Source organism: Ochotona curzoniae, unplaced genomic scaffold (assembly GCF_017591425.1).
Source record: "Ochotona curzoniae isolate NIBS_2020 unplaced genomic scaffold, NIBS_Ocur_1.0 contig_1274, whole genome shotgun sequence".
Taxonomy (NCBI): Eukaryota; Metazoa; Chordata; class Mammalia; order Lagomorpha; family Ochotonidae; genus Ochotona; species Ochotona curzoniae.
This window is the reverse complement of record NW_024465023.1, coordinates 31374879-31402700: the sequence shown is the minus strand read 5'-3', so window position 1 is coordinate 31402700 and position 27822 is coordinate 31374879. Positions and strand designations below refer to the sequence as shown.

Below are 27822 nucleotides of genomic sequence, written 5' to 3'. Positions count from 1 at the left end.
CGGCGCTGAGGGGCGCAGAGCTGCGCCGAGCCGAGACGGCCAGAACTGAGTGCGAGGCGGGCGGCCGCCGGCGCGGAGTGAAGTGGCGCGGAGCCGAGGGCAGCTGAGGGGCCCGACACTATGAGGAGTGCGGCGCCGCCGCCGCAGCCGCCACCGCCCCATTGCCCCGCACCGCCCCCCGCCGGGACGCCGGGCAGCGCCTAGCGGGCCGGGCGGCGGCGGGCGTCCGGGCGGCGAACGAGGGAGCGCGGGAGGGGGCGCGGGGACGGCTCGAGAGCGCCCAGCGACTCCGGCCTGAGCGGCGCCCCGGACCGGCCGGCCTGTCTGTCTCACCATGCATCCACCGAGGTAAAGCCTGGACGGCGCCGAGGAGCGCGGAGCGGCGCGCAGCCCGCCAGCCCGCCCGCCCGCCCGCCCGAGACAGCCGTCCGGCCTCGCTCCTGCCTACTCCCTCCTGCCCGGACTCCCCCCCCTGAAATATGTTCAGGGGCGCTTGGATGTGGCCCGGGAAAGACGCCGCCGCGCTGACTATCTGCTGCTGCTGCTGCTGCTGGGCTCCCAGGCCAAGCGACAAACCTTGCGCCGACTCTGAGCGGGCGCAGCGATGGCGACTGTCCCTGGCGTCCCTGCTCTTCTTCACCGTGCTGCTCGCTGACCATCTGTGGCTGTGCGCGGGGGCCCGGCCCCGGGCCAGGGAGCTGAGCAGCGCCATGCGGCCGCCCTGGGGGGCCGGCCGCGAGCGGCAGCCGGTGCCGCCTCGCGCGGTGCTGCCGTTGCCGCCGTCGCCCGGCGAGGCTACAGCGTCCCTGGGCACCTGCAGCCCCCGATACAGCAACCTGACCAAAGCCGCCCCCGTCGCCGGCCCCGGGCCGGTCTGCCCCGACGTCCCAGAACCCACGGGGCTGGACGCAGCTTGCACCAAATTGGAATCTTTGCAGAGACTTTTCGAACCGACTACCCCGGCCCCCCCTCTACGGCCCCCCGGCTCCCCTCCCCGGACCCGGGTCGAGTACCCCCCCGCCAAAAAAAACTTGCTCAAAGGCCACTTTCGGAACTTCACTCTCTCCTTTTGCGACACCTACACGGTTTGGGACTTGCTGCTGGGCATGGACCGTCCCGACAGCCTGGACTGCAGTCTGGACACCCTGCTGGGGGACCTGCTGGCCGTGGTGGCCAGCCCGGGCTCCGGGGCCTGGGAGGTATGTAGCAACTGTATTGAGGCGTACCAGCGGCTGGACCGACATGCTCAGGAAAAATATGATGAGTTCGACCTCGTGCTGCATAAATACTTACAGGCGGAAGAGTATTCAATCCGGTCGTGCACGAAAGGCTGTAAGGTAGGGACCGGCGGTTGCGGCCCCTTACAACTGCCCGGGCGGCAGTGGCGGTGGCGCCGGCGGTAGCGGCAGCCACCACGGGACCATGAACATAAAAGGTCTGGGCTCCACCCAGCCCACCTCTCCCAAGGGTTCCCGGTGCAGCTCCTCTTAAGTGCCACCCCCGGGATCCTCCCTAGGGAAGGGGCTTCGGGGACTAGGGTCAGGTGACCACCTGGCCAACTTCTGTACATTGGGCCTTTTGGGGGACCTTCTGGGCTGGGACTTTGTGGTACCCCGCCCCTGCACCAGGAGGGACGGCTCTGGGGGTGGGGGGGGCGCTGCCGAAAGGGTGGCGGGGGGTCGGGGGGAGAGACGTTGTACTCCCCTATAGCCTTCCGTGCTAAACCAGCGGCGCTCTCCTCTTTTCCTGCGCTGGAAACGGAAGTTCTGAGGCTAGCTGGTGCAAGGAGGAAGGCCAAATGCAGGAGGAAGAATATTTAGCAGCCTAACCCTCAGCCTTTGGCTCCTGCCACCGGGTGAGAGGAAGGGCACGCTTGGGGGTAGGGCCCACAGCACTGTTGACCTTACATGACCAGGGTGGCCCCGCGCGGGAGAAAGCCGAGAGCTGGGAGCAGCGAACAGGGGGGCTCATAGGAGAGCCACGGAAGCTTGGTGCCTTCCCAGCGCCCCGGAGTGGCAGTGGAGGGAAAGCTAGCTTTTTCTGCCTATTGGAGACAGGCAGCCAGTATCGAGGTGAGGCAGCTGCAGAGCATCCTGTCTGGAGAAGAACAGAATGTTATGAAACTTCTTCATGGGCAGCAGCCTTGTTCCGGACAGTTGAAGTAGAGGGCTATAAGCCTTTAGACCCAATGCCACCGCCCTGCTCTCCTGACCTGGCCAGATGGCCTGCCCTGGGGGAGGGAAGAAAGAACAGCAAGGTCAAAGGGTCAGGTGACAGGGAGACCAGGTGGCTTGGGGACCTTACACATCCTGGAGCAGCAGGGCGAAAGCTAGTGGGGAAGACACTTGCCTGTTAGCCTAGCTCATCTCCCTTCAGAGGTTTGGGGAGAGGGGAGAAGGTGTCCCTTTCCACGGTGATATGACCCACGGCGACTTGGGCAAGCCTTTGATGTTCTTGGTGGGCTTCAGAAGGATTTGGGACAGGGGACTGAGGAGGAAAGAAGTGACTCCTTGCTCCTAACTTCACTTTCTCCTTCTCCTTTTTCTTGTTCTCGTAACCTAGCAGTCTCCCTCCCACCTCTCTCAGCCTCAGCTGACTCACTGCCTCACTCAAACTACCAAATGAGATATTGCACTTCTTAAAGGTATACGGGCAGAGAGACACACACATATGCTGCTGTATACCATCCCCACCACTACCACCACCACCTGAGGAAAGTCACATAGAGATTGACAGATTGTCACAGCACAGACCCATAGAAGTGGACATCATGTCACACACATCTCCCTAACTGTCAGGGACATGCAAACAGAAGTATTGCCACCTCAAAGAAGGACACGTTGAATTTGGTGTATCAAAATACAGACAAACACTTTCCATAGTGGCAGACAGATGTGGTTCACCAGCAGAGTAAAAGATGCCTGTCTGTTATGGCTCTCCCTCCAGTCCCATGGCACCAACTGTACGCTCGCTCTCGCTTGCTCTCTCTCTCTCTCTCTCTCTCTCATTCGTGCATGCCAGCATGAATGAAAGCCATACCACGATTTCCCATAGGACTTCCTTCAGAGCTGGCTCCAAGCTCTGACTGGTCCTACACTAAATCACAATCTCTCACATTGTCTTTGCCAGGCAGGAGAAAGGCAGCTGATCTCTCTATTCAATAGGTCCTATCATCTCTGCGACTTGTTAGCAGTATGACCTTGGGCAAGTCTTTCACTTGTGTTAGCCTTCCTTTGTAAAATGGGCGTAATAATCCTTGCTATGCCCACTTCCTGGGTTTTCTGTGAGATCTGAGTGAGAAGAGGTGACTGATGGTATTTGGTAATAGAACTTCATATCTGACATTGATGTACTGCTTGGGGTTTCCAAGCCCTCTCACATACATTATGCGGTCACCACTGCCCAAGGTGGTCAGTCATATTAGCATCATCACCCCTGTCACAGACGAGGAAACCAAGGTGCAAGGGGATCAGACAGTCAGCCGTAAGGTCACTCGGCTCATGAGCAGGAGCACAGGGACTCTGAACAGCATGTTCTGGTGCAAAGCTCATGCTATTGTCATGGCCTTTGTCAAGTTCCCTTTGGCCCGCCCTCCTCTCTTTTGTCTCCTTGTCTCTCCTGTGAGCAAGCAAACTCCTCCTGCTCTCTTGCTGCCGGCCGTGCTGGCAGAAGGGCACTGCCAGCTCCACAGCTCTCTTCCGGTCTTTCCCACCTCTCTTCCAATGCTCTCTCCTTCTTCAACAGATCCTCAAGGGCTCTCCAAAGCAGCTGCTCTCCTCTCCTTCCCTTTCTCCTCGCTCCCTCAGCCTGTCTTCCCCGCAGGCTCTCTTTGCTGGCCCAGAGCCTGTTCCCAGCCTCCAAGGTTCTTCTTCAGCTCCCACCCAGAACAAGATCCTTGGCAAATGATTCCCACTGTCTGAGTTTCCCCAGAGTGGGAGAGCCCCAGGCCAGGATGAGGAGGCTCCCTCTACTTCAGGAAACCAAACCTGGAGGCCCTCCCTTGTTTCCAGAAACCTGTCCTTCCCTCTTGCAATGTCTGCCCCTGTTTCCGGCTTCACGGGGCCCCAAGAATCATACCTGTCCTCGCTGCTGCCTGTGACACCTCCCAATTTAGTACCAGCTGCAACATTTCCTTAATGTGCGACTGACTTCCTCTTTCACAGCACAAACGATGTTAACCTAGGCAGGACCATGCTCATCCCCACCCTTGCTTCTCCCAACCCCTGGGGCCATGCCCCACCAATCCTTTATCTTCCTGTGTAACCCCTTGTCTGGCTCCCCCTCTCCCCTTTCCCCACAGAAGGTTAACAGGCAATCACTTCCTACATCACAGCGTTCCATCCTCCTGGTCCTGCTAGGACCCTGCCTGGTTTCTCATGGCTTCTTCCCCCATCTCTGCCTCTTTCCTGCTCCCAATTCACAGCATTCAGTTTGGAAGGAGTGAAGCAGGTGAGAGCAAATCTCCAGCTTCTGTTTCCAGTAGCTCTTGATCCAAGACGGCTTAGAGGCCTCAGGGAAAGACAGTTCTCAGCATTGTTACTGGCTCTGGGGCTGCATTAATCAAGGCTAATCCCAGGAAGGGATTGTACTTTACTCTGGACTGGCCCACACCCACCTGGCCAGCTGTGCGTTTGTTTCTGGGTCTCACTCTGACCAGGTTGTGGAGGAAGCTGGAAGCCAAGTTCAACTGGAAAGAGTTTGAGGATGATTTCATGTGGAGAAGAGGAGACTCAAGACGTTGTTCTCTCTGTCCCCACACCTCAAAGCAGTTGTAAAAGAAGCATATCCCGCTTGGCCTCTTTGTAGGTAGAAAGTTCTAAGTTCCAAGCTAGCTCTTTGATTTATTACCTACCAGGTGACCTTGAGCTTTGGACTTTAACTCTCTCAGCCTTGCTTTTCTCATGTGTAAAATGGGGCTGACCTGTCCCAACAACCTGGTAAGGTCATTATTCACAAGAAATTTGTACAGCCCCGCTAGGCCTGACGCATCAGGGTTGCTTGGTTAAGTTTCTTTCTTTCAAAGAAGAGACTGACTGCCTCAGGAGGAGGTGAGCTTCTGCCTCCAGGAAATACCTGGCCTGATCCAGGCAGACCCCTGGGGCAGATGCTTTGACTGAAGCCAACACTAGATTTGGGGGAATAGTTGGCCCAGGTAACCTCTGTGGTCTCTTTTAGCTGGGAAGCAGAACCTGGCCGCTGAACAGTGGCATTGGATGGGGAGAGCTGGGGAAGAAAGTTGAACCTAACACACCCACACACCGGGAAAGGGTGGGAGGCTGCCAGAGCCAGCGCCTCGACTTCTGCCCATCCCCACTGGGGCCCTGCTCTTCCTCCACTCCGGCTAGCATCTGTTTCTGCCTCACTGCCTTCCTCTCTCCTCCCACCTGCCACAGTTTTCCTGCCAAGCAGGACTCCCGGGCTAATGCTGGTTCGGGATGTTGAGAACTGGGAACTCGGGGCATTAGGCAAAGGCCAGGAGCTCCAGTTTAGTCAGTGGTCCCTTTTGTCACTCCCAACTGGCAGGCAGAACACAGTGCCCTGTAATCAGCCTTCCTGACCCAGGACTCTTAACAGCCTGAAAGGGTGCCCTGCTCCCTGTTTTGAGGGTAGAAGAAGGAGAGACAGTCAATAAGCAATCTCCTAGGAACTGTGGCAAAGGCTGCCCTTGGGGAGGCGCCTGCTGATCTGCAGAAGCTCATGTCCTACGAATGTCTGTATGGGGTTCTGAGAAGGGCAAGAGACAGCGAGTTCTGGAGTAGAGACAGACAAAAGGTGAGGTTTATTGTGAAGTCGAGGACATAGTGAATTAAGGTTGGCAGTGGGAAAGTAGCCACCTGGATCTCTCTAGCCCCCTCACTCCCACAACTCCCATGTTCCTTCCACATTATAATCATTCCTTTTGCCCCTCATCAACGTACCAACAACCCCATAACCTTCCCAAACATCTGTGTATTACCCTAAACCCTTCCCAGACCACACCCTGCATCTCTCTCTAACCCATATCACTGTATGCATACTCCTTCAACCCCTGCTTTTCCGGGCACCTCCGCTTATATCAACCTGTTAACCTACTCCATATCCTCTCCTCTCTGCCATCCATCCTATCCCACTCCTCCCATCACCCATCCCAGTCCCCCCAACCTCTACTTCAGATTCCAACCCTCTTTTGATCTCTGTCCTTCACCCCTTCTGGCTCTCCATACCTTCCTGCCCCTTACCCCTCATACCCTCCTCACCATTGACTTCCCAGCACTCCCCATACCTTGTCCCTTCTGCCACAACCCTTACATCCTCTGGACCTCTCTTCTTCTGCCCCCTTTTCCTTCCCTACTAAATTATTCTCTCTCTCCTCTCTCCCTTTTCTACTTCCCACCCAGGGAGGTCATGTGTGTTAACACACACACACCCAGACACAGACACACACTCACAACAGACATACATCCCCCAATTTTCGTGGCTACTTCTCATCCTTCCCGCAGGCTGGTGCCTGACTACTATGGTCACCATAGCAACGGGAACCTCCAGAAAGGATAGACTGGTATCTCCTGAAAGTGGAGGTGGGGGGGAGAAGGGGAGGAAGGGAGCCAAGCAGCCTCCCACCCTCATGACATGGCTGGCAAAGTCTGCTAAACACAGTCCAAGTGGCGGTAAGAAAAGGGAAGACAGTGGGTGTGGCTAAGATCCAAAGAAGGTCAAGGATCCTTGAACAAACACAGTCCAAGCATGAGAGCATCTAAGCCATGAGACAGAGTGCAGACTGGTCTTCTGAGCAGACACCAGTACCTCAGGGAAAGGGCACGCCCACTCTTCTGTATGTGGGTGTGGAAGCAGGTAATGCTTCAGACTCAGGGGTGGGAGTTTGCCCTAGAAAAACTTCTCCCTCTGGGCAATTTTTTTGTGCTTCTACCCTGGCAACTATTTACCTGCTGGCTGCCCATGCAGACTGGGTATCAAACCTGCCCTTGTCTGCTCATCTTTCAGCTATATGCAGATTCCACATGTAGCTGCTGAAAACTGGGGGTAGGGCCAGGGCTTTTACTTGAGAGGGATCTGTATGTACGTGAGCCACCAGAAACACCATTACCAGTGCTAGCTGGATAGGCCTCTGGGGTATGGTTATGTTTGTTATGTATCTTATGGCTACAGGCACACAGAACACAGAAAAAAAAAAAAGAACACTTTTTTTTTTTCCTCTCTGCACATAAGAGAGGGCTCAGAAAAGCGTGAATTGAGACATTGAGCCAGGTTGATATTACAGGAGAGCAAGGGTTCCAGCTAAGCTACAGCTGGCCCAGGGAAGAGGAGTTACTCTGGAATGATGGGGTCTGCCATGGCCAACTCTCCAACCGGAATGGAATTTGGAAAATGGAGCCTGAACCTGAGGCACAAATCTCTGGGCCAGAAGATGAGGCCAACCAGATGCAAGGATGGATAACAAAAGGAAAGGGAAAAAGAAAGCTGCAAGTTTTTGAATGCTAGGAACTTTACATATGTTTCTGAACTCATTTAATCTAGACAGCTGTTCTAGGATGCACATATTATTATTCCCATTTTACAAATGAAAAAATTTAGGCTCAGAGAGACAAAGTTATCTACTCAGGCCACATAGCTAAAAGGTTGGAGGATACAAACTCAGGACTATTTTTTTCTGCAGTGCAAAGATGTTTAAAGAAAATGTTAATAATCTCCAGCTGTCAGAGGCAGTACCTAGCTGGCCACCGAGTTGCTAGACATAGAAGCTGGGCTAACTGGAGGGGGGCCTAGAAGAGCCTTTTGGCAGGTTGAGTGGCTCCAATCCAGAGTGAGAACTCACCAGCACCCTATTTGCTCAATACCCCAGTATCCTCCTTGAGACCCAGTGACAATTACTGGTATCCTCCTGGATGCTGACCAGAAGACGACAGTAACAGAGGTAGTCATTCTCTGCTTTTTCTTTTGGTTCTGCAAATGACATGAAAGGAACTGGGTTCCTCTGGCCTAGGGAAAAGGCATGTGGTTGCTTCAACCAGTTCATGGAAAATGGAATTTAAGGTGCTTTTTTGTTGTTGTTTGTTTTTGTTTTTTGGTACCAAAATTAACTTCTCTTAATTGCATTTTCCACAAACTTGTATCTCTGTCATATTCTTAGCCTCAACCTGCTGATGAAGTCAGTCAGGACAGGAGGAGAAAGGGTACCCTAAGTAGGTTTAATACAGGTCTGAAGCATGCCCAGTACATGCTGGTAGAGTTGGAAGGGAAATGCAATGCATTTGAGATCATGTCATGCCAGAGCCTGCTAATGCCTGGCTTGGACTTTAGACTACCAGGTGGGTTAGTCGTTGGCATTCGATTTCTGGGCTTCTCTTGGAGGTTGGAGGAAGTGGCAATTCAGCAAATTCTGCTTGGAGTGGAACATTAGTGGTAGTGGGTGTTACCAGTGTTTCCTGTCTTGCAAGTAGATACCATGGCTGCCTGGCTGATACATGAAAAGTGAGCATGTCTGCTTAGTGTGGAACTTAACTGAAACTTCCAATCCAGTTAATTCTTCAGAAATATAATAGACTGAGATTCTTTGTTTATGTGTAATTTTTTCTTACCATTTAACTATTATAAATATATAACTTAATGAGATTAAATGTATTTTCAATGTTGTACATCCATCTCCACTATCCTTTTCTAAAACATTTTCATCCTACAAAATAGAAACTGTACCGATTAAACATAACTCCTGCTCTTCTTTACCTCCAGCCTCTGGTAACCACTCTTCTACTTCCTGTGTTTATGAATTAGACTATTCTAGGTGCTTCTCGTGTAAGTGCAGTCATACACTGTCCATTTTTGTCTGGTTTATTTCATTTGTCTTGATGTTTGCAAGATTCATCCATGTTGTATGTTTCAGTATTTCATTTCTTTTTTTTTTTAAAGATTTATTTTTATTATTTTTTTATTGGAAAGGCGGATATACAGAGAGGAGAGACAGAGAGGAAGATCTTCCGTCCAATGATTCACTCCGCAAGTGAGCACAACGGCCTATGCTATGCCGATCCGAAGCCAGGAGCCTCTTCCGGGACTCCCACGCGGGTGCAGGGTCCCAAAGCCTTGGGCCGTCCTCGACTGCTTTCCCAGGCCACAGGCAGGGAGCTGGATGGGAAGCGGGGCCGCCGGGATTAGAACCGGCGCCCATATGGGATCTTGGGCGTGCAAGGCGAGGACCTTAACCACTTGCACCACTGCGCCGGGCCCCCAGTATTTCATTTCTTTCTATGGCTATACATTGTATGTATGGCTGTCCATTGTACCTACCTCACTTCGTTTATTTGGTGGTAGACATTTGAGTTGCTTGCATCTTTTAGCTACTTTGAGTAATATTGCTTTGAATAACATTGATGTACCAAGGATATGTCTGAGCTTCTGCTTTCAAGTCTTTTGGGTGTACACTCAGAAATGAAATTTCCAGATAATATGACAATAATATATTTAATTTGAAAAAAATATTTATGAGGCCAGCATCTTGCAACAGTGGATTAAACCACCTGTAATGCCAGCATCCCGTATCAGAGAGCCAGTTCAAGTCCCAGCTGCTCTGCTTCCAATCTAGCTTCCTATTAAACAGTGGGTGAGAGTCTAAGTGCTTGAACTCCTGCCACGCACCTGGGAAATCCAGATGGAATTCCTGACTCCTGGCTTTAGCCTGGCCCTGCTATGGCTTTTGAGGTCAAAGGGGAGTGAATCAGTGGTTGGAATATCTTTCTTTGTCCTTCTCTCTGTCTCAAATAAATAAAATAAATATTTAACAATAATTTAATTTATTTTAAAGGCGTATTAATAGATAAGCAAACATAAATCTCCCATCTACTGGCTCACTCCTAAATGCCCTCAAAAGTCAGACCTGGGCCAAACTGAAGCCAGGAGTTTGGAACTTAATTCAGATCACCTATGTGCATGTCAAGGACGTAACCAGTTGAGCGAGCACTTACTGCCTCCCAGGTGCACCTTAAAGGAAAATAGAATCAGAAGAAGAGCTAGAATCTGAATCTGAATATGAGAATCGGAATCTGAATCTGAGATGTAGGCTTTTAACTGCTATACCAAACACTTGCCCCTGTGTTTAAGTTTTTGAGAAACTGTCATCTTCTTTACCACAGTGTGTGTACCATTTTACATATGTACCAGCAATGCACAAGGATTCTGATTTCTCCACATCCTTGTCAACACTTACCATTTTCTGGATTTTTAAAATTATAGCCATCCAAATGTGTGTGACTGTACATTGGTTACATAGGTGAAATCATACAGTTTTTTTACCTTGCTATTTTAAGTGGTTGTTACATGGAGTACAGTTCATTGTAGCTAAATATTTATAAATATAATTATTGATGAGTGTACAATATTCCATCGCATTAATGCAATATAATGTTACTTAACAAGTAGCCTATTGATATTTACATTACTTCCAACTTTTTATTATTTCCAACTCTTTACTATTATAAAAATGCTGTGATGAGTATCTTTGTTCCTAAATCTATGTCGGATCATATTCTTTTTCACTACTAAATGCTATCTCAGTCATTTTTCTTCTCTTATTTGCTGAGTTTTTGAAATCACAAAGTAATATGTGTTCATTGTGACAAATCTAGCAATACAGAGGTCTGTAAAGAAAACATTAATAATCCTCTTATTCACTCCCCTTCCAATCCTACTGTCCTGAGGCCACTGATATTAACAACTTGATATATATTCTTCTACCTCTGTAGGCTTACATAAACATCTACACACAAAGTGACATTTTCTTTCTTTTGCATACAAATGAGAACATCAATATTAATTCTGCAGGATGAAGTTTTGGAACTAGGCTTATAGAATCAGAGTATTAACTTTTTAAAGGCTCTTAACATACATTACCAAATTTCTTTCAAATCACTAAATTGTTCTACTTTTTGCCTCCTCTAAAAGTGTGGGATTAATTTACCACACTTTTCATATTGGATATCGTGTCTTCAAAGCTTTACTAATTTAGTAGTTGAAAAATATTATAAATATGATTTTCCATATGCATATCTTAGGTCAGACATTTTTTGTGCTTCTGTGAATTTTCTGTTCATTTTTAAATTTATTGTTCTTTTTGATTTGTATGAACTCTTTGGTATGCATTAATAACATTAACCTTTCTGCAATCAAGTTTGTGACAGTTTTTTCTTCATTTGTTATAGGCATCTTAGGTGGGAACAAGGAAAGAAGGGAACTTTATGGCACTTTATGTACTTTAGCTTATTTAATTCTTACAATTGCTTGTGAAGGACACACATGCTTTATCAGTTTCACAGAGGAGAATGGCAGGCTCAGAGAGGCGAAATGACTAGCTCAAGGTTATCCAGCTGGTAAGAACTGGAATTGGAATTTGACTTGCAGCAGACAATGAGAGTCATTGTCTGTGCTGGTGTAATTATACTGTAGGTAAAGTCTTGTGCCCATTGCTTTACAGATTTCATTTACAGAAACATAAGCCTAAGCTCTTCGTTCCATTTTATGATGAAGAAAGTGTGGATCATGGAAGTCAAGTGATTTGCCTAAGGTTCTATCAATTATAGAGCAGACCTAGGATTTTGGCTCTAGGGCCAAAATTTAAAGTTTAAAATTTAAACTTTAAAATTTAAAGTTTAAAGGTGTTTGTCCCTTCTTCCCTTCCCATGTGCTGCCTCCCCAGGGACCTTCTTTCTGAATCCAAACAGGTGCAGAGAGGGAAAGCACTTGATTGGCAGTCACATAGCAATAGCAAAGAATTTCCAACTCTTTAAACATGACCTATCCAAATTCATACAGCTAGCTAGTGGCAGAATCAGAACCTGAACCTAGATATGACTAACACTCCATATGACTAGATCAATGGCTTCTCAGGTGAAGAGCACTGATGGGGAGTATGTGGGGGAGAAGCGGCGGGCAAGTGGAGTATATGACTTCCCTGAGATCTTCATGAAGGAATGTCTCTAGCGTAAGAATCATCCAGGGCAATATTATTCCAGAAGCCATAAAATGGTAGGAGATGGCCTGACACAGTAGCTTAGTGACTAAAGTCTTCGCCTTGCACGCACTGGGATTCCACACGGGCACCGGTTTGTATCCCGGCAGCACTGCTTCCCATCCAGCTCCCTGCTTGTGGCCTGGGAAAGCAGTTCAGGATGGCTCAAAGCCTTGGGACCCTGCACCCACATGGGAGACCTAGGGAAGTTCCTGGCTCCTGGCTCCTGGCTTCAGATCGACTCAGTTCCAGCCATGTGGTCACTTTGGGAGTGAATCATCAGATGGAAGCTCTTTCTCTCTGTCCTTCTCTCTGTATATCTGACTTTCCAATAAAAAAATCCTTTAAAAAATAGTAGGAGTTGGCATGGGAGAAATTATGTTCCAGGACAAGAAAACCTTTCTTGTTGAGGTAAGTACCCTCCCTTTACCAGCTGCCAAAGATTAGAACAGTAATAGCCTAGGGATCCAGGTAGGAAGCTAGTGGCTGTGTGAGAAGCAAAACTGTGTGTGGGGTGGGAGAGAGAAAGAGAGAGAGAGAGAGAGAGAAAGAGAGAGAGAGAGAGAGAAGATAAAAGAGGCCATTGAGAGAGGAATGGAAGTGGTAATTTGTAGCCCCTAATATCTTAAGGTTCCTTCCCTCACACCTACTCACACAGAGTATCTTAAATCACACACAAAATTCACCGAGCAGATTAAGAACAACATTCCCACCCCCATGGAAAGTTAGAAATATTTTTCCCAGTTGGACTTGAAATTCTATAAAAAAGAGGTCTGTTTAGGAAACAGGCTCGGATTCTGGTAGTAAATTGAAGGGGCCATCCTAAGGACAGGATGGTGTACAAGAACTGGAGTACCCAATTCCAAGAAACATGACTTCAAATTCCAGTTTGAAATATGTCTTCTCTGTAGAATAATTTTTGAGATCTTGCATATATTCTTTAATATCTCTTGGACTCTCACCTTGTTCATCTCTGAACCTAAGAAGCCAGAGTCATTATGAAGCTTAAATGATATAAAACATGCCAATCTTGTAAGAGCATGATGCCTACAAGCTGAAAGGTGCTCAGGAAATGTTAACCACTACTATGGTTGTTGTTGTTGTCGTCATCAGTGTTGTTGTTTACCATAGATATTTGGAAAGTTATTTAAACTCTTTGATCCTCCTTGTCTTCACCTGTAAATATGTCTCTAACTCATGGGGATGATCTTACAGATTTGATGAATTAATAAATATCACAGTCAACCAATCAGAACAGAACCTAGCATACAGATGGCACTTAATAAATAGTGGCTATGGGCCCGGCGCTGGGGCGCAAGTGGTTAAGGTCCTCACCTAGCACGCCCGGGATCCCATATGGACGCCGGTTCTAATCCCGGCAGCCCCACTTCCCTTCCAGCTCCCTGCCTGTGGCCCGGAAAGCAGTCGGGGACGGCCCAAGGCTTTGGGACCTTGCACCCGCGCGGGAGACCCGGAAGAGGCTCCTGGCTTCGAATCGGCATAGTATCGGCCCGTTGCACTCAAAGATCTTCCTCTCTGTCTCTCCTCTCTGTATATCCGCCTTTCCAATAAAAAAATAAATCTTTAAAAAAAATAAATAAATAGTGGCTATTATTTTCCTTATCTTAATTAAATGTATTTAATCCAGTTGATTGCTGAATGCTGAAATAACACTCATGCTGCTGAGGTAGGCTGGTTAGGAGTAGGAAAAGGTGATTTGGGAGCAAGAGGTGAAGTGTCGGGGTGGAGATGAGGGCAAATAGAGAGATTCTGGCTAGTAACAGTACAAAAACATGCTTATATTAGTGAAGGAAGAAGCTGAGGGGAACATGGAAGACCTCCAAGGTCTTTGCTTTACCTTATCACTAGAGATGAAGAACAGCCAACAGTCATCTTTGATCAGATCTTTGTTCTCTGTAGGTACTTATCATCCAGCAAAACAGCATTTGGGGAAGAAGACAGGGATAGACAGCTGGCTTCATGATTCCACCTGTACAAGGGTAGGGATTGCTACCTGGGCCTGGGTCCAAGACAAACTGTGTGTAGCAAACAGGTATGCCCGGGAGGCCAGAGCATATGATGATCAAAGGAGATATGGTGGTCAGTGTCATGGTGTCATCATTCTTGTGATCTACAAAATTATTATGCATAAAGGCCCCCAAAGCTCTCTTCCCCTCATCACAGTTCCTCTGTGGGAGTCCACCCCCCCCCCTTCACCAGCCCCTATTAGATCTGTTGGCTTATTTAGCTTACTTGGCCCATGTCCATGTCCTAGATAGTTGTGATGGAGTAGGTGATCAAGGGCAGAACACTGAAGCGCCTGGGGCTCTGAACAAGATGGTAGAGAGAGAGTCCAGTAAGGCTTGTCAGATCAAATCTTGGGGATTTTGTTTGCTAGTTTTGAGGTTCATTATTGCCTGTCAGCCTGGTCTGAATTTTTAGTTTTTATCAAAGAAATATCATGCAGCCCTTTTTGGGAGACGTGGAAGGAGTTGGCAGGTTCCTGGAACCTTTTGGCCCAGGTCAATCCATTACAGCCATTTGAGTAGTGAATCAGTGGATAAAGGCATTCTCTCTCTCTCTCTCGCTCTCTCTCTCTCTCTCTTTCTCTCTCGGTCATTCTGCCTTTCAAATAAAGAAAGTAATCTGTCTTTCCAGGCATATTAGCAAAGAATAGGAATTAGTATGGGAAACCAGCAGCTTGGATTTGAAGTGATGCTCTGATATGAGATGCCAGTACTGTACAACATCATCTCCAGTACATATATTTTAAATGATACATGCAGATCTCAATACTTATCATTATAATGGTACCTCTCTACTCTGCCCTTGAGCCTCATTCTTCACAGATTAATATTCCCAATTCTCTTAGCTATATTCTGATATTTACCTCTACATTCATGAATGGAATAACAACATGTTGTTTATTGGTTTTCTATTTTAAATATCTCCTCACGTTTTTATTTGATCAGAGGAAGATTTAGCTCTCTACCAGTGACACTGTACAACCTGTACACATGCTCTGCCTCCCCTCATAAACCCAGGATTGGCATATATTAGTTTCTGGTTTTAACAATAGTCAATGTTTACATTATTAGCATTATAAATATTACTTATAGTTGAATAATGTAGAATGCTATAATTATATTTGCTTCCTTGTCAACTAGTTTTCCTGGAGTTAACAATTGCCTTTTTGTTGTACTTGCTTGATTTTTCTGTAACTTTTGGCTAAGAAGTAATCAATTTTTTATTCATAGTTGTAAAATTTCATAAAAACACATTCATAACTTGTTACTTTCATTTTTTTTTTCTTGGAACTATCCACCTTGCTCAGTATGGGCTGGTTTCTGATAGTTTGGTTTTCAAGGACTTGGCAAGCACCTCTAGTGTATACATCCTTCACTTGTATCCCCAGATACGTGTGAAACTGGGGAGGGAGGCAAAGCACTCACAAATAAGACACAATCTCTGTAATAAAACTTACAGTCTCAGGGGTGTTTAAATTATACAGCTATCTCACCAAAAGGCTTGGACTCTGTCTTGGAACTTCTATATGGGCCGTCCCTTTGGTCCCACAATCTAAGTATGTCTCCCCATCTCCATCCACCATGCATTACCAGCAGACTGTAATATGCCTCCAGAGAGAAAAGGTGAACATCGGCTACCTTCATAGAAACAGTTTCCAAGACAGGAAGGCTCTTACCTGTAATATACTCCGTGTTGATAAACCTTATCTGCATAATTGTGTTCAGTTGCTCAAGATAAAGAAAAAGCAGGGATTTGTCTGAATCTGAACAGTCAAGATAGAAGATTGGAAACCACATCTCTTAAAATAATTTAAAATACTGGGAATGTTTAACTCCTTAGTAGAATAGTCTGTACAAAGCTTCTTTAATTTTCCTCTGTTTACTTCAGTGTGGTTTTGGTCCTCGCTGCACTACTGAAACTGCTCCTGCCGTGATGAAAGTGTAGGTTAATTTCCCAGACTAGAGTGTTCTCATCTAAATCCTTATCTACTGGCCACTTCATTTTATTTGAAATTCTCATTTGTTAATTTACAGTCTGCAACTCTTTTTCTCCTCCTATTAGCTACCCCTCAATTTTCCTCTGTTCCCTTCTTCCACCTACTGCTCAAATGTTCTTGGTTTCAGGGACCCACTGTTGATCCCTTTTTCTATCTAGCCACACACTCTCTGGGCAACATCATCCATTTCCTTGGCTTCTAATATTACTGTATCAGTCAGATTGATGATATTATGATGTGAAAACAACTTGCCACTAAGTATCAGAGACCTAACATCAAAAACAAAAAAAAAGGTTAGTTCTTGTTCCAGGTACATGTCTGCTGATGGTTATCATTAAAAGACCCAAGGTAGTGGAGGATCCATCCCAACAATGCTTGCACAGTCAACGGCAAAGGGAATAGAATCGGGAAAATCTTGCAGTCACCAACTAAACCTTCTCCTCATAAGCAATCCATGGCAATTCCATGCATACTTCATTGTAAGTCATCCAGCCATACTTGTAGCGGCTTACCCCTGATAGCTTCCAGTCCTTTAACCGGACATTCATTCTGAGTTCAGTATCGTTGAGCTGTCTCCTTGACATTCTCACCTAGCTGACCCACATATACCTCAAAATCGACATAACACAAAACTGAATTCATTTGCTTCAACCCCAAAACTATACCTCCTCCTGTTTTCCCTTCCTTAATAAATGAAACTAGGTGTCTAGCCACCAAAGCCAGAAGCCTGGAAATCACCCCACATCCTTTTCAGTCCCTAACTCTCCAAATCCTTTTGAGTCTGCCTCTTTAATATCTTTCTTACATCCACTCCGCTCTCTCAATTTCTTTTTAAGATGCATTTATTTAAAAGGTAGAGTTACACTGGTGGCAGGTAGAAATAGGGAGAGAGATCTTCTCTTCACTGGTTTACTCTCCAAATGGCTGTCAATGCCCAGGGCTGGGTTAGGCAAAAGCCAGGAGTCAAGCACTCTATCCACGTGGGTATCAGGCAGCCAAGGACTTGGAACGTCTTCCACTACTTTCTCAGGTGCATTAACAGGGAGCTTTATCTGATGTACAACAGCCAGGACATGAACTAGTACCCATTTGGGATATTGATGTCACAAGTGAGGGCTTAACGCACTGTGTCACAACACTGGCTCCTTGCTAATTTCTTAGTTTTGCTGCTACTACCATAGTTAAAATTCTCTTGTCTCGGATTGTTGCAGTAGTCTCCTGCTCTACCTCCAGTCTTGGCTCCTAAATGCCATCATCCACTTTTAGACAGAAATTGGGAAAGGTAGTCACAGAAGCGGTAGGTGATCTTTAAATAGGAAGTTTATTAAAATCTGCTAAAAGCTTTCCATTGCCCATAAGTTAAGTTTCAGCTTTTCCTCAACATCCAGAGCATATCATAATATGGCCATGACATTCCTTTAGCCTTGTCACCCTCTCACTGTGCTGAACTACATACAATATCTAAACCCAGCACTATTTGGCAACTCTAGCCTTTTTGCCTACTGATACATTTGCAAGAAGTTCACTAACTCAAGCTTCTCCCATGTGGAGATGTTTCCTGTCCTTCAGCTCTCCAAATAGTTGATCAGTCTTTCTTTTATGCTACCACCATGCCAAATCCACGATACTTACCATGATATCTTGTAATGATTGATTCACATGGTTGCATCCCATCCTGCCTCTTGAAGCTAGGAATCTTGTCTTAGTCATCTCTGCTACCTGTAGCTCACAGCCCAAGGCCCCGTCATTCACAAGATGGCTAGGTGGTATTTGCACGAGAAGATGAATAAGATCAGATTCGGGGAAGTCGGCTCCTCCCCTTGTGGCTGGCATGGGGAACTGGATGGCAACTGTTTGTATGATTCTGAAGAACTAGCGGGAGGCATGAGTGCAGCCACAGGGAGAGAGTATCTCAGCCCAAAAGAAGGGAGAACTTGCTTGGCCTGCTCAAGATGTCTGAAGATACGGGCTGCCCCAGGACAGAATGAACTCCCTGAGACAAAGTTCCCAACCAGAAGCTGGTTAGCATTTAGCTGTGATTTGGAGTGGAAATTACAACAGCACATTAGGGTGGCAGAATGCTGCCTTTTATTATATTTTCCATTCTGAAGCAGTCATAAACCAAAAGAGTTAAAAAAAAAAAAAAAAAAAAAACTTCTGGCTAGGTCAAGGCCTGCTCAGCTACTGCCACCTGAGAAGATTCTATCCCCTTAATGTATTTCTCTCATCCACACCCTCATGGCATTTCTTGGGAGCCTTGGAGATGTTGAGGGCCCTCTGGAGCTGTGTTGGCTCTGGGTTCTCACACACCTCTCCAGCCATCTCCTGCACACTTCCTTCAGGCCAGGCCACTTTCATTCATACTGCTCATTCTCAGAAGCGGAACAGTTGTTGCCTTTATTTATGTTTTTATGTTGTGGCCACTTAAGCCCTGTCGTCCACCTGGATTTACCCTGTAAGGCCTGTAATCCCAGTTGGATTCTGCCAATATCTAGGAACTACTGCTGTCCCCGGAGTTGTATTCATGATCTCCTTCCTCTGGCTCAGCGGGCCAAGTATGACCTTAACCCTGTTCTGATTCAACACTTTGAAACTCCGGAGTCTAGAATAGGAGCACTTAGCTCTTTGTAAACCCTGCCTGATGGGGGCCCTTGCACAGTGCTATTTGTGCTGATGGATACAGTACAGAAAGGCATTGGGTTAGCAGTCAGGTTGTCTTCCTTCTATCCTTGGCTTCTAGTTGATTTTATGAATGTTTCTGGCCTGGCCAAGGCATCCTCCTTCTATGGGTCTCAGTTTCCCTGGATCTAGGTGTAAAATCAGAGTGCTTGCCTGCATATCATGGTGTCTGTGGACAACTGATTTTGTTGCAAAACTCAATCCATACGGCTGCCTTGCAGCCAAACACCATAGCTGCAGCTCTTGGCCAAGGGTCCCATGGGTACAATAAGAAGACAAGCAGCCATGAAGAGAAGGTCTTTAGGGAGAGTTTGGATGGAGAAACATGCCCAAGGGACGGAAGCACGTTGAAATTCAAGAAGGAAACTGCTTACTTCCTAGTCGGCAAGAACTGTAGCTCTCCTCCCTGGAGGATTTTCTAGCCTCAGAACTAAAGACTTCAGGATGGCCTCCTATTTCTAAAGCTGGGGGACTCTAAGTCCTAGTTTTGGAGTATGATTGAGTGCCTTCACACAGCACTCTAGACAAGTCAGGGACTTCCTGCAAGTGGAGAGTAGAGAGGAGAATGCCCTGGCCAGGGCTGCAAGCCAGGGAGCCAGAGGGTGAGTCTCCAGGTCCTCCCACTCCTCCTCAAACTGCCAACTGCAGAGCTCAGGAGGAGTGGGGAATCCCCCTGAATTACCCCTCCCATTTCAGGGAAGGCTTTGCAGCCCTGCTGGGAGGAAGGGTGAGCAGAGCCTTCCCAGCTTCCTTTTTGGGTTAATTGGTGTTCCCTCTAGTTACTCCCTGCTTCCTTCCCCCTTTGCAGTTCCCATAGCAACTGGGCTGTCTCAGCCAGAACTTGATTGAGCCCAGCAGTGGCCCAGACTGAGGTGGGGAAAGGAAGGCACTGCCAGGTCAAGGCTTCCCACCCCACCCATCCCCTGCTGCTGCCTCAAAAGCCCAGAATACCTCAGTTTGGAGGACAGCCACTGTGGAGAATTCCTTTGTGCCAGAGCTCAAATTTGAATAGTCTGCAACCCCAACGCAGGCCTGGAGTTCCTCCACAGTCTTACCCTAACCACGCCCCGGCGGTTGCCTCTGACTTTAAAATGTGTAGTGGTTGGGAGGATTATTCAGGAGGAAGAATCTTGGAGTCCAAGTCAGGAAGCCAAGTTTCAAGTTCTTCCCTTCCCATTCTGCCATTGCTTTATGAGGCTGCAGACAAATCTTCCTTCCCCCTCCTGCCCTCTACCCCAGCACTGGACCTCAGGTTTCTCAACTATAGCATGATGAAGCAGGACACAGTTGATGGTTCTGCACCCTGGCTGTGGAGCCTGAGGTATATTGCAACACTGGATGTGGGGGCCCCATCTACAAACCTTCAGACACAGTAAGTCCCACTCCCAGGCGTGGCCTTCCTGACTTTCATCTTGTAGGCGACATTCCAGGTCCCCCTGTGACAACCCACACAACCTGGCTTCCTGCTGAGACAGGGCAAGCTACCTAGGCCTGTCTAGGGAACAGGACAACAGAGAGTGGGTGACCTTTTTGTTCAAGTGGCAGTCCCAAGAGCCAGACCTTTCATCTTCTCAGGACTGTGGTACCAAGCAGTTGAATTACCTCTGAGGCCGGTGTAGCTCTTCCTCCTCCATTCCCCTCATTAGCTCCTTGCCTGTTCCTGCCTCACCACCCACAGGCCTGGTGTCCTCCCCAGGCAATCTGCTCACCCACTTGTTGCCATGGTGATTCTGGCTGGGGGTGTGGAGACTGAGAAAGGGGTCGCTTAATTAAGGAGAAAGGCCATACTCCCACTGTCAGGCCACCCCTCTCCTGGTGCCCCATGCCCTCCCCAACCGTCCCTCCCTCCTTTCCTTCCTCCCTTTGCCCTCCTCAAAATCAGATGAAAGGACTGCCCAGCCTCCAGCCACTGGGACCTCCTCACTTAGGGAGCAGGGACACTTTACCAGAAGAGGCCAGAGAGATTCCTACACAGACCTCTGAGCCCACCACTGGGCACCAGAGGGAGAGATGCCACACAGTTAGGTCTGAGAATGAGGTGGCTGTGGGTGCAGGCAGCAAACATTGGAGTGATGGCTATGGATAGACTAATCTTGGCATTGTGGAGCCCAAGAGATGGATGGGAACCTCTGAAGTGCTGGAGCCCTGAACTCTTGTGATTTTATTTTCTTTCCTGCCTTATATTTCTTTCTCCTTCCTTTCTTTTGCTTTCTTATGCCTTCTTAACTATGCATTCTTTTCTTATTTATTTATTTATTTATTTAAAAGGCAAAATGTCAGAGACAGAGATCTTCCATGCCCTAAATGGCCACAATGGCAAGGGCTGGGCCAGTCTGAAGCTGGGAACTGGGAATTCCATCCACATCTCCTATGTGGGTGGCAATAACCCAAGTACTTGGATGACCTACTGCTGCCAACACAGGTGCAGTAACAGAGAATTGGGTCACAAGTGGAGCAGCCAAGACTCAAATCAGCATTTACATGAACTCTAGCATCACAAGCAGCTATAACACACCACTGTCCCCAGTCTTGCTTCTTACACTCCCATCTTTGTCATCTACCTTGTTCTTTTTATCTATCCCCTTGTCTGCTCTTACCTTTTTGTAATTTTAATTTATATATTTGAAAGGCATAAAGACAAAAGCAGACAGAAAGAGCTCTCCCATCCACTGATTGGTTTCCCAAACGACCATAATAGCTGGGGTTTGAGCAGGTTAAATATCAGAGCCAAGAATTTATTCAGGGTCACCCACATGGGTAGCAAGAACCCCGATACTTGAAACATTGCCTGTTGCTTCCGAGAGTGTCTGTTAGCAGGAAGTCGAATCATAAGTAAAGCCAGGACTTGAACCTACTAGGGACTGTAATATGGAAAGTAGGTGTCCCAGGCTGGGACCTAACTGTTGCACCATTGTCTATCCTATGCCTGCTCTCTTTTATCCTCTTACTGCACTGGCAGTGTCTGTCTCTTAACCCCCAAGTTTTACTGCCATCATTTGCCCCTCCAGCATTCTTTTACTCTTTCTCTTAACCATTCTCTTTTAGCTTATTTTCCCTTGCTTCTCATTTAAAAAAATTATTAAATGGCTCTCATTTGCTTTTTAAAAAATATTTTATTTTTTATTGGAAGGGGAGATTTACAGAGAACAGAAGAGACAGAAAGATCTGTCTGTTGGTTTACTGTCCAAGTGGCCACAACAGCCGGAGCTGAGCTGATCTGAAGCCAAGAGCCAGGAGCTTCCTCCAAGTCTCTCCCATGTGGGCATAAGGTCCCAAGGCTTTGGGTCATCCTCAACTGCTTTCCCAGGCCACAGCAGGGAGCTGGGAGGGAAGTAGAGCAGCCAGGACAGAAATCGGCACCCATATGGGATCCTGGCACATGCAAGGTGAGGATTTTAGCCAGTAGGCTATCGTGCTAGGTTCCTTCTCATTTTTTTTTTGCACATACCTTTTATCCCAGTAATTTCTAGATGCCTAGGAATGTATATAAGCAAAATTGAACACAAATGTGACAGAGATATGTGCACAAAGACATCCACTGGAACATTGCTTATAATAATGACAATTCAGAAACAAATGGCTATGGACAGGAGACTGGTGTCATTTCCATTATATTCATATTAATCAATTCTGTTGCCTTCACAAACCATGCCTCTGCTCACCTCCATGCCTCTGCTTAGAGGCTTGCCTCAGCCTCAAATGCTTTTTTGCCTCATTGTTGCCCAACCCATCTAAAGTTCTACTTTGAGCCCAAGCTCAGTGATCATCCTCACATGGAAACCTTCCTCAGTTTTTCTACTTGCTTCCCTCTCCTGGCCCATGATTTGACTTCTCCTATAGTATCACTCTTGCACTGTATTTGCTGTTAGTTCCTATACCCCCTGAAACTAAAATTTCTGCAAATGGGGGACCTGTCCTCATTTACTTGTAACATTCATCCAGTCAACAGATTTTTATGTATGTTGTGCTGAGTGCACAATAGTTAATAATGACAAACCAATGTCTGCTAATGTGCAGTGTATTTTAGTGAGATTAACAGAAAACAGAGATGCAGGCAAAGGATTATTTTTGGTGAAGAAATAATTAAGGAAAAGGGGATAATGAGGGTGGCAAGAGTGGTCATGGAGACCCTCTATGAAGATGAGCCATTCAAACTGAGATCTGAGATGATTCTGGTAGTCTAAAGTAGCGGGGCAGGGGGCATTCCAGGCTGAGAGAACAGCATTGCCAAGGATCCGAGCTAGGAAGAAGTAGAACACGTTCATGGAAAACACGGAAATCCTCTGGAACATAATGAACTCAAGGGGAAGACAGAAAATGAGGTTGGAGAAAGAGAGAAAAAAAGTTACGCAGAGGTTTGTGGTTCAACGTTCAGATTTTAGTCTAAGAGCACTGAAGGATTTGAAGCAAGGAAGTAAGGAACGTGATCTGATTGTGGCTTGAGGCCAGTGTCACTCCTGTGTGGACAGTGGACTGGATGAAAAGAGTAGCAGTAGAGGTGGAGGGGAGAGGCAAGATCAGAAACTGTATTCCACATAAGAGATGATGGTGGTCTGCCCAGAGATGTGCTGTGGAGCTAGACTTGACATGGCTGGCTGACAGACTGGATGTGGAGATGTGGGGAAAGATAGGGATGAGGCCAACATCTGGGTTTTCTGATACTGACTCCAACAGGCAAGACTTGAGAGTGAGGGCGGATTTGAGATATTCAAAAAATCAAAAACTGCATTTTAAAAATGAGAGGATGTTCAATTTGAGATGTTTATGGGTTCCTGAAGTCTAGGCACTGCTTTGTTCCTTGGAAAATTCAAGTGTACTCCAAGCCCCTCACCACTGCAATGGCGGCTTTGAAGAAAACCAATGTGGGACTGTGTCGCCACAGTTCATGTCCACAGTAGTTGTTTGTAGTTTAGTGTACGTGTTTCAAATCAGCTTGACAACTGTGACAAAGATCTTAAGACCCTGTGGTTCAGAGTGCAGCTGAAGGTCCTCCTATAGCCAAACGACCCTTGTTCAGGGTTGCAGAACACCTGAACCCACCTCAGTCCTCTTGCTGCTGAATTGGAGGGAAGAGAGGCAGCTGCTCACTGTGAGGGCCAAGTCTGAGACAGGGAGGAAACCCTGAAGATAATGGCACTCTAGTCCTACGCGTGAGCCAACTGGGCACACTGTAAAATGCAGGTGCTGACTTTTGCAGATCGGGAGTGGCATCTGAGAAATGAGCCTTTCTCACTAGCATGTAGGCCATGGCCACAGCAGTGGCACAGATGCACACTCTAAGTAGCAAGAAACTACATCAGTGTTTCTCAACAGGACATGATTTTGCTCCCATCTAGGCAACGTCTGACAATGACTGGAAGCAGCTTTTGGTTGTTCTAATGGGAAGCAGGGAGAATGCTTTTCTCATCTAGTAGATGGTAAGTAGGCAGACCTCAATAGTCTCCAGTGCACAGGTCTGCTCCCACAACAAAGAATTATCCAGCCCCAAATGTCAGCAGTATTGCCATTGAGAAACACCGGACTTGATGGCAGCGAGGATAGACAGTAGGGCCCAGCTGGGCTGGGCTAAACGCACAACAGGTGTATACCAATGCAGTGAAACCACAAAACCAAGCTACCAGATGAAAAGTAGTAGCTTCCGTGCTGTCTGCTCCACTCCAGGGTGAAGCCAACAGGACAGAGTGTGCATTAAATAGAGCTCAGAGACACATGTCACACCTAATGAGGCAGATTATTGTTTTTATGAAAAACAGCCCCATCACATTTGTGTTGCACCTTGGAGTTTGCAAACATTTTCCTGTGCCATCTTATTTGATCCATACAACACAACATAGAGTAGAGCAAGGACGGTTTTCTCCAGCTCTTTCTAGAATTTAGATATTTAACGCCACCAGCCAAAGACATGTTCACTGAACTGAATGGAAGTGAGATTTGCTTCAGTGTATACAGGTGACCTCAGACAAATTGGGACATCTCTTCGGACCTCATGTAAAATGATAGCATTGCGTTGAATGACTAGTGAGTTTCCTTCCAGCTCTTACATAGGAGTAACTTTGTGACTTCTGCTGATGAACAAATTCTTGGTTTGGAATGACTGCAGACTGGGGAGGGAGTCCTTCTATGAGATGAGAGATCTTAGAGCAGGGTTTAGGGGCTTTGACCCAGATGTTTTGGTTCCTCTTCATCCTTAGAGAGGAACCCAGCACCCCCTCCGCTGACTTCTCTGAGATAGGAGCATGCAGATGTTCTGGCTGATGCTTTTTCCTCTTTCCACAGGCTGTCTACAAGGCCTGGCTGTGTTCAGAATACTTCAGCGTGACCCAGCAGGAATGTGAGCGCTGGGTGCCCTGCAAACAGTACTGCCTGGAGGTTCAGACCCGGTGCCCCTTTATCCTCCCTGACAATGAAGAAATGGTGTATGGAGGACTCCCTGGATTTATCTGTACAGGTAAAGGCAGGACACTCGGAAAGGGGAAGGGGGCTGGGGACCCAGGGATGACCCAGGGAGGACAAGAGGACAGACTAAAAAGGTCCCCAGGTTGGGCTAGGGCCAGGCTGACTAGGAAAAAAAAAAAAAAGATTAGAATGACTATCTCTAACCCAGAACACACCCAACTAGAAAAACTGGCTGGGTTCCTTAGGAGACAAGGGCCAAACAAGGAGTGGTGGGTGCTGAGAGCCGGGGGGAAGGAGTCTTGGAGAGCGCCAGCTGAGTACTCCCAGCTTTGACAGATCTGCTCTCCAGGAAAGGCACAGCCAGCAGCGCCCTGAGCAGCACCCCTTCCTTATCCGTTGGCAGGGTTGCTGGATACTTCACCAAAGCGGCCAGAAACCAAGTGCTGTGACGTGCAGTGGGTCTCCTGTGAATCAGAAAAAAAGAAGTTCAAGGAGCCTGAGGCCCCCAAAACCCACCACCAGCAATTCCATCACTCCTATTTCCACCACTACCACCACCAGTACCACCACTACCACCCCCGCCATGAACCTTCGGGCCGCGTGAGCCCCAAGCCCTCCCTGCTGACAGTCTCCGGAGGCTCACGCCTCAGCCCCAGCAGGATCCGGCTCTGTGTCCTTGTGCTCATGCTCCTCCATACCATGGTGTCCTTCTCCAGCAACCAGGGTGGTGGGGGCCTAGGCTTGGAGACACTGCCTGCCCTTGAGGAGGGCCTCACACAGGAAGAGTGACAGTATGGAGGGAGGACAGATCTCCACCACACACTGGCATCAGCTCCAGCGCCCCCCAGGTGGAGGGGAGGGGGCTCCTCTCATGGGGGAATGTAGGACTTGGTGGGGGAGCTGGGAGGGGGGACAGAAGAGGGAACCACGCATCCCTCCCAGTCTACCCCCCCAACCAAAAAATAGCTCCAACACAATGGCCAGAGGGGCCCAGGGAGCTGCAAAACTCATCCAGGAGAAAAAGGCAGGAGCAGCAGCAGGTGCCCCCTCCCAAGCCCCCATCTATGGGGCTTAGCAAAAAATAAATAAATAAATAAAACAAAACAAAAAAGGGAGGGGGAGCAGGGGCTGGAAATATCCACCGCTGCTGAGAGTCCTGATGCCAGGGAAGGAGGCTGGTCTCTCAGCCTCAGCCCTGCAGGGAATGTTGGGGGGGGGGGGCACAGAGGGGAGAAGCTCTTTCCCCCCTCTGCATTCCTTTTGTTGCCAAGATCCTTAATTCCCTCCTGCCCATATCCCAACAGGCGACGGCAGACAGTGCAATGGCCCTCCTGCCACTCCAGCGCACCTTGGCCCACGTGGGGCCACTGCAGGTGAAGCCCCAGGTTGGGTGTGGAGGTGCGCAGTTACAGCTTAGTCTGGGGCCTCAGCTAAGCCCTATCCCAGCATCCTAGGCATTGAGGGATAAAACTGAGGCACAAAATGAATGGTAAAAGAAAGTAAAGCTCGGGAAGGGGAAGAACAAAGTAGAGATGTGGATGTAGTGCTGGGAGAGGTTGGCACGTGGGTCAGGGCTGCCTGGCATTGAGGAGGTGAATTAGTGTTGAGTCAGGATCAAGAACTGCTCTCCGAATCCGAGCATTGTGCAAGGCTGTCTCTGGGGAAAGAGCACAGGAACTGAGTTGCTGGGCCTCAGAACAGAAGGCTGAGGGCACACGGTTGGACTGCCGCTGTCTGAAGGGCCATATCTTACAGAAGGTGCACATACTCCCAAGGGCCGCTCTTGCCCTGGAGATCTTGGCCTTGGGGCCAAAGACCTTTCCATTTCCAATCTCTGTGGGGAGGAGGGACTTAAGCCCAAGTGGGTCAGGCCTGGCCTGGGTCCTCATACTCCCTTATGTTGTCCTAGCCCAGGCCTCCATGAAGGAGAACCTGGTGGCACTCCCCAGAGTTCTCCAGAGATGAGCCTCCCCTATCCCTATCCTGTCCCCTTTCCCAGCCTACCAAAGAGTATTCATCCCTTCCCATCCTTGACCCCATGGGTTACTACCCCAATTGTGGAACAGACTCCTTCCTACCCTGTAGTGGATCCCTTGCTCCAGTCACCCCTGCCCTTTCCTGGAGGAAGTCCAGAGACTGGCAGGAGGACCTTTTGCCTAGAGATAATGTGTTGTCACCCCTCAGCTGGAAGACTTGAACCATGCAGTTAGGTTGGCGGACTGAGTGAGGAGCAGCATCGAGAGCCTCTTGGGTGTCATCAGCCTGGCACTGGTCAGCTGGCAACGGGAGACCACATTGCTGAGGACGAGGGTGAGTCAGGGAGGGAGCCAGAACTAGTTCCCAGGAAGCTGCCAGGGGCACATAGGCATGGGCCTTTCTAGCATTTGATGCTAGTGAGTGAATGCAGGGCAGGGAGACTCGGGCAGAGGAGTAGGAGAGCGGACCACGAGCTGCATGACAGTGAAGTCAGGAAGGGGACCCCAGGAGAAGAGAGAGCTGACCTTGATTGACTTAGTAATGAATGGGAGGCCTCCCTAGAGAAGAAGAAATTGCTCAAAGGACCTTGGTTAGGTCCCAGATAGAGTCCACAAGACGGGGGACGTCCTTCCCTGCCAGTTTTCTCAGTTTCTCACAATCTGCCCCCCCATTCCCATGTCCCACCCCTGCCCCCGTTTGGCCCTCAGTACTGTGGGCCTGGCCACATACCCCACCCCTAGACTGCTCTTTG

General features: G+C 48.1%; 1 protein-coding gene across 1 annotated transcript; it reads left to right on the top strand.

The window, feature by feature from the left end:
- Positions 1 to 408: 408 nt before the first annotated feature.
- On the top strand, positions 409 to 27720 carry NALF2 (NALCN channel auxiliary factor 2). Its single transcript, XM_041000902.1, has 3 exons — positions 409 to 1337; positions 24975 to 25146; positions 25498 to 27720. The coding sequence occupies exons 1-3, from the start codon at positions 480 to 482 to the stop codon at positions 25881 to 25883; spliced, it is 1416 nt and encodes a 471-aa protein (XP_040856836.1). The 5' UTR covers positions 409 to 479; the 3' UTR covers positions 25884 to 27720.
- The last annotated feature ends 102 nt before the right edge of the window (positions 27721 to 27822 follow it).

Coding starts and splice junctions, on each gene's coding strand:
- NALF2 (XM_041000902.1), top strand. CDS start 480: ATGTTCAGGGGCGCTTGGATGTGGCCCGGGAAAGACGCCGCCGCGCTG. Junction 1,338..24,974: donor CGTGCACGAAAGGCTGTAAG/GTAGGGACCGGC, acceptor CTCTTTCCACAG/GCTGTCTACAAGGCCTGGCT. Junction 25,147..25,497: donor CCCTGGATTTATCTGTACAG/GTAAAGGCAGGA, acceptor ATCCGTTGGCAG/GGTTGCTGGATACTTCACCA.